The sequence below is a fragment of the Zerene cesonia genome, chromosome 11 (genome assembly GCF_012273895.1).
Source record: "Zerene cesonia ecotype Mississippi chromosome 11, Zerene_cesonia_1.1, whole genome shotgun sequence".
NCBI lineage: Eukaryota > Metazoa > Arthropoda > Insecta > Lepidoptera > Pieridae > Zerene > Zerene cesonia.
The window spans coordinates 4,991,266-4,997,940 of record NC_052112.1 but is presented as its reverse complement, the minus strand read 5'-3'; the positions used below and the strand labels follow the sequence as shown (position 1 = coordinate 4,997,940).

The window sequence follows — 6,675 nt, the reverse complement described above, 5'->3', positions numbered from 1 at the left end:
TTGTCTGTGGAATGATTTTATGATACGATTATGTGTCTGGAGATGATTTGGAGGCCAGAGAGTGACATAAGCTAAGCACTTTTTGAATAAAAAAGCGTGAAACATCTCATACACATTCGAATTTTCTTTGACTACGCGGCTGATGCCACGGGCGGAACGTTTATGTATAATAAAGATATTCAAGTACAGCACTGATTGCTTTTCGTACGATGTGAAAATAAAAACTTAATAATTTAAATCCACTGCTTCGAAAAAACAAAATTGTATGAGACACAATCATTTATTTTTATCTACTTTGGTTTAATTCAAAATGATTTAAGTTCTGATTATCTTCGCAACGCACCTTCTTTTAACTACAACTACAGAAAAAGAGATACCTATCAAATGAAGTAAAATGTATTTGCAATCATATTAAAAGATAAATTACATTAGATGTATGATCCAATATTCGCATTCACCGCTTTTCAAATAGACACATATTCTGCTCGAATGACTATCAAAATCCTTTCAGGACAAAAACTTTGATGGTTCACTCGTCCGGATATTAAATGCAAAAACTTTGTGATGTCCCTTTTGATCGAGGGTCGAAATCTTGAAAGGTAATTAAGTAAAAAACCGCCCCCAGACTGGCCAGACAATGCGCCTTTTGTAGTTGAAAGCGAGGAGTGTGAAGAATTTAGTCTCATTAGCTTTAATGCTTCAATTCATCCTTGTTTGTAGGAAGATATTAAATATTTTTTATTAAATTTTATAATGGCCATATTTAAGTATGATATTGGGATCGGAGTGCATTACAATACGTCGGCATCTAATAATTGTATGCACTACTTTTGATTGCAATTCTCACTAATAATATAAATGAGAAAGTGTGTTTATTTGTTTTTCACGTGGCTACGGAGCGGATTCATGAAATGATTGGAGATAGCCGTTTTCATACATCATTTTTGTCGCTCATGAAACTTAAAGAGGGTATATATTTACGGGCAACGACTAAAGCCACGTCGGAGCTTGAGAGATAAGTTCTAACGGCAATGTTTTATCGGTTTTAACAAGATTGTCTATCATCTGTTCGGATTTTTTTCCAATCCTCTTGGCTTGACGTATCTATATTGAAAATTGAAATCTATACTAATATTACAATGCAGAAGAGTTAGTTTGTTTGTTTGAACCTGAGATTACTGTCAGGAGCTACTGGTCCGATTCGAAAATTATTTCGATGTTAGATAGACCATTTATTGAGGAAGGCTATAATAGGCTATATATGTTCCACGGGTGAAGCCGGGATGGATCGCTAGTTGTAAGATATAGTGGCTGAATCTTTTAGTACATATTACACAAAATCTTTGTATTCTGTTAATTTATGACTGTTATACCTTTTTGTCAGGTAAATGCCTGTTTGAAAAAACACTTTCATGTACGTGAAAATACAGTTTTCTTTAAAAAATACATTTGGTAATATTTTGTTCTCTTAGGCGAGCTATATACGTGAGATACGTAGGAGTAGAAAAAAAGGTAAAAAAATACTAAACAATAAGGCAAGGAATAAAACATTTAGTAGGCGAAATGAAAAAAAACAATCCATACTGATATTATAAATGCGAAAGTGTTTTAGTTTAGAAAGTTAGTATATGATTTTTGTGTCTCTAGATAGCAGGCTAATGAATGACATAGGGTAATTTGTTAGGAGGTGAAACTTTTCTTTCCCGTCTAAATTTATTTTGATAACCCGGGCAAAGCCGCGATAAAATACTTAGTTGTATTTTTATTGACTATACATTTAAAGAAACATCCTCTTTTGAGTGTGTAGAACATAATAATGTTATTATTAAAATCAATGAAAGAATCAAATAGTTAGTAAAACATATTTAAACATAATATTATTAACATTTTTTCATGATTTTGGTTAGTTAGATTAAGCCGAAGGTCTGCTAGTTTCGGATAGAAATAACTTATACGGTGAATGATAAATGCTTACGGTGGAATATCATTTTATTCTTATGGTGTTTCCTTATATAAAATATTATATTACATTATGATAAAAGTTATTGTATGTCATAAACACGTTGTTCCTGAATTTCACATAATTTCACTTACATGTATTACCCATTATCAACATTTACATTTTACATATAAAATATACGTACATAATATTTAGGTGTTTGGAGAAGTTAGAGTTGGATGTAAAAAAGTAAAACAAAACATAAAAAATGCAGAATTAGGTTTTTTAGCATTGTATTTTCAAATGGGTCTCTAAACACGCCTACTTGGTTTGACGGATACTCTACCAAACATCCTATATACATAACAATTTCTTTAAGATGTAGGACCTTCTAATATTTAAATTAGTCCAAAATTATTACGATGATAATTTATAGATAATAATATTTAAAGTAGGTATAAAAATTTCAGTGCCGTTTATATTCATAGCTATAATATTAACGTATAATATTATCATTCGTTTCTTTTGATATCAATTACACATTTTTTTAACCGCTTCCAGTAGTAGCTAGTTAGTTTTTAGCTTAAAATATTATCTAGCGATTCTACTATTCGAGCTTTATTCGCATTCCACAGTAACATTGTCTACCTGTATAAAATAGATTAATTCAATTGTAAGATAAAATCAGCTCTTTTATATAAACGCGCTATAAAAGAATGGACTTAGTCTAAATGTACAATGTAGTAATAACAAACGACAAGCACTTTATAAATGTTTACGAACGTCGTGCACCATCAGATTCTTGAGATAATTGTCGTCGTTAGCGAAACACTCGACAATGTCGAAATGGTCCAAGTCATCTTTTATCTCTAAATACATATTTTGCATCAGACAACTGTTGTGTAGCAGTTCAAAGAACTCTCTCGATTGCTTTTTGAATTTGGGACTGTCGTTTTGGCCTGCTAATATGTATACTCTAGTTTTTCGCACTTGCAAGTGTGTGTAACAGTCAAATTGAGGGGACAATGGCGCTGCCCACTCACGCGGCAATTGCACTGCCTCGTTTACTGAAGTGTGAATCAGTTCTCTTAAATCGTATATGCCGGAGACGAGGAAAGCTGCTTGCAAGCGCTGTGTCCCTGGTGTGTTATCTAAGAAATCGGCGTTAGATAACAGCTTGGCGACTAGATGAGCACCGGCCGAGTGACCAGCGAAATATATACCTCTGAAACATAAAGTATAACTTAGAAAAAAGATCGAACTGTTATAATTATTTAAGTCAGAATGTGTTCTAAATGTACAAATTATATTTAAATAAGTAAGTAAATACAATTAAATAAGGTCGTAAATCGTCCATATGAAATGTTAAATTAATAATTAATTATTATTTTTAGGATAAGCTTGAATTAATATTATTTTAATTGCAGATATGAATATAACAATCATCTTACTAAATAATCATCTTTATAGAGCTTTGTATCTTTAAAAGATCCTTATTTCTAATAGGATTGCAAATACTCCAGAGGCTTATTATATCCGTGGAAACGTAGTAGATACGTGATGACCGTAATGTTAGAAGAATATCACACTTGTAAGGATATTTGCTAATTAATAATAAAGTATAGGAGGTTGATGATGACCGCCTCCCTGGTACAGTGGTTAACGCGTGAGCGTAGAACCGAGGTCTGGGTTCAATTCCCGGTCGGGACGGACAAAAAAAAAATGTCTCGGTCTGGCAGGACACAGAAGGCCAATCACCTTCTTGTCCTTAAAGAAAAATCGATTAGTGAAACAGATGTTCATCATCTGCCCCATACCCCACTAGGGGACATAGGACTTCACTTATAGGAGGTTTAGCAATAAAATACAGTTTATTATTGGACAAAATATGACATGGTGTTAGCAGAATGTGATGAAAGCAAGTATACATATAAGAATTACCTAGAACCCATTTTCTCAGCATATTCAAATACAAATTTAGCTGCCTTTTCTATTTGATTGACGATTTCCGGCAGAGTGGCTGCAGGACAGAGATCATAGCCGACCACGATTGTCTTGATTCTGGATCGGTACAGGGGCAGAGCTGGGTACCGGGACACTTCCCGGGAGAGTTCCTGCCAATAGCCACCGTGAACAAATACCAAGATTGGAGCGTCTGAAAGAAAACATAAGTACTCTTTACCCGATTGCACCATGAGAAGTTCATGAGTTATATTATATGAGTAAATGTAATTTTAGATGTGTTTTTCTACTTCATATATTGCTTGAACTTAAATAAAAGCTTCAATTTTGGGACTTGGGAGTGAGGGTCTATTAAAAATTGCCTTATTTTTTTGATTTTCTGCAATTACTTGTAATATAATGATAAAATTATTATGGCCGGAGGCATAGAAGTTAATTAAAAAATAAATTGTTGTCATACTGCATTCACTAAAGTAACACAAAACCCGGGATTGAACCACAGTATAAATTTAGAACAGTATGGCAACCAAGCCTATTCGACAAAATAATTACTTACGCACCATTGAAGCAAAAGATTTTTTCTTTTGAGAAATTTTAGAGAATAGAAACAGTTTGATTACGAGGAGGGTTTCGAATTAGCATCACTCCCCGCACCGTGGCAAGGTTACTTTTTGATATTTTTGTTTAGAAATTAAAAACTTTTTAACGGATTTTAAACGCGATTTAAGGAACAGTACGTATATTAGACTAGACTATCAGTCTCCTTGTGACCACGCTCGCTGTAAAGTGTTCGAAACGTCGGGTTAATAATATAATGAATAAATCGCGTTTAAAATCCGTTAAAAACTTTTAAATTTCTAAATGTATAATACTCGCGTAAAACCAAACACAAGAAAATACGATATTTTTGTTTTTTTATATATATTTGTATACTATTAAGATTAATCGAATTAAAAAATATTATTTACAAATAAAAGTTACATTTTTGTGTTTTTTGTCAACCCACGACCATGATAACTCGGCAAAAAGATCGAAACGTTTGTGTATCTAATGTGTATAATATAAATTTAATGAAACGCAATATTAAAACAACCGTAATATGCTCATGAAACTCTTCAAAGCGATTGCTCAAATTAACTAATATGTGACCACTCGTTGACGCAAGACTCACTTCCTATAGTACTGCGATGAGTGCTTAGGAGTCTCGTCGGGGCGGATATTTGTGTGAGTGGGCCGCTTCACATTTGCAGGTAGTTTCCGTGCTGTTCCTTAATTATATTGTGCTTGAACCGATAAAAGTATATTTTCTTTGGAATGGCGACAACTTCTATTTATTATGTCAGGTAACAGGAATAATCGTACGTAGTTTGTATATTTACCTAACTGCTTATAATTTTGGCATAGTGAATTTACCAATGTCATTAACATATTGATGAATTTCACAATTTATGATACATTCAAAGTAAATACAGTTTTATCATTATGTGGTCATCTTTCACGTTCCAATTACTAGTTTTGTTTGCTTTGCACCATTGTTGTTTGAACAGTCTGATTAAAATATATGATTAGTATTATGTATTATGTATTATTCAAGATAAAACAATACAATTACATTACAATGAAGTCAAATAAAATGCACAACGCACACACGGCGAAGGTTTCCATGTTCATGTATTCAAGGGAACTGATCTTAATTGAAAATAAAAAAAAAAAATAGTTCGAACAAAGATAAAATCTAATTTGCATTAATGCTTTGTTGTGTAGGTGCTAGCTGCACTCGAAATACTGCAGCGAAACAATACTACTGAAATACTGATGTGCAGATCGTTGGCATGAAATAATGTCGCATATATACAAGCACCACCAACTATTTGATTTAAATTTGTTATCTATGAAATATTGTATATATAACATAATACATTAGAACAACGACATGAAAGTAAGAACATTTTAGTGTTTTTTTTTTAAATAAAGGCACGGTGATTTATGAAATGAAACTAGTTTATCCACTTTAAATAATTACTCAGACAGTGTACAATATCTAATTGGTGTAGTGATTTATGTAACTGTGTATGTACATGTAATAATCGATACACGGCAACTTTTTACGTCAAAATTATGCAAAATCGGTTGAAATCGACACTTGAATATTTCACATGACGTATGAAAAGGATAGACAGGTTGCACGAACAACATTGTATTATTATGAATATTAGATGCGAGCGTTTATAAATGTGGTAAACGAGTCATGGAAAATTTAAAAATAATCAACCAAATCAAAGTTAAATTTATGCTCTTACTTTTAAATGTAAGTTATATTTTATATAATTTACATATTTTTCATATTATTTATTATATATACAATCGATACAAAAATAATAAGCATTTCTACTTGTTAACTATGCGGAAGTATGAGTTATGTACTCAACATATGATGAAATTAGTAACTTAACTAACTTGAGGAATAATTTCTTATGTTTTTTGTTTCGCTCGTATGATCAAAGTTAACAGTTCAGTCAAATCCGTACCATGATGGAAACAGCTCATGGGATTATGATGTTTTACTGCAGTAAAAGTAACCTATAACACTCTATAGCGTTGAAACTGTCTTGACACAAAAATCATATTATAAAAAAGGCCCCCTTACGACGTGAATAATAGAGAGATAAAGAAATATTGCTATATTATAAATATGAATGTGGTAGTCGAGCACGTTTCGGCACGAATTGGGCCAGCTCGCACCGGGGAAGTACCACACCCCCACAGAAGACCGG

The 6,675-nt window shown here is 32.6% G+C and overlaps 1 protein-coding gene across 3 annotated transcripts in view; it reads right to left on the bottom strand.

Moving 5' to 3' along the window:
* Positions 1-1,963: 1,963 nt before the first annotated feature.
* Positions 1,964-6,675, bottom strand: part of LOC119829948 (kynurenine formamidase) — a 22,691-nt gene continuing 17,979 nt past the window's right edge. For all 3 annotated transcript variants that reach the window (XM_038352692.1, XM_038352691.1, XM_038352690.1), the window contains 2 exons: positions 3,881-4,094; positions 1,964-3,164 (listed from right to left, as the gene is read on the bottom strand). In XM_038352692.1, the coding sequence (XP_038208620.1) occupies positions 2,705-3,164; positions 3,881-4,094 (674 nt within the window). In that variant the 3' untranslated portion in view covers positions 1,964-2,704. The remainder of the gene's footprint in view (positions 3,165-3,880; positions 4,095-6,675) is intronic.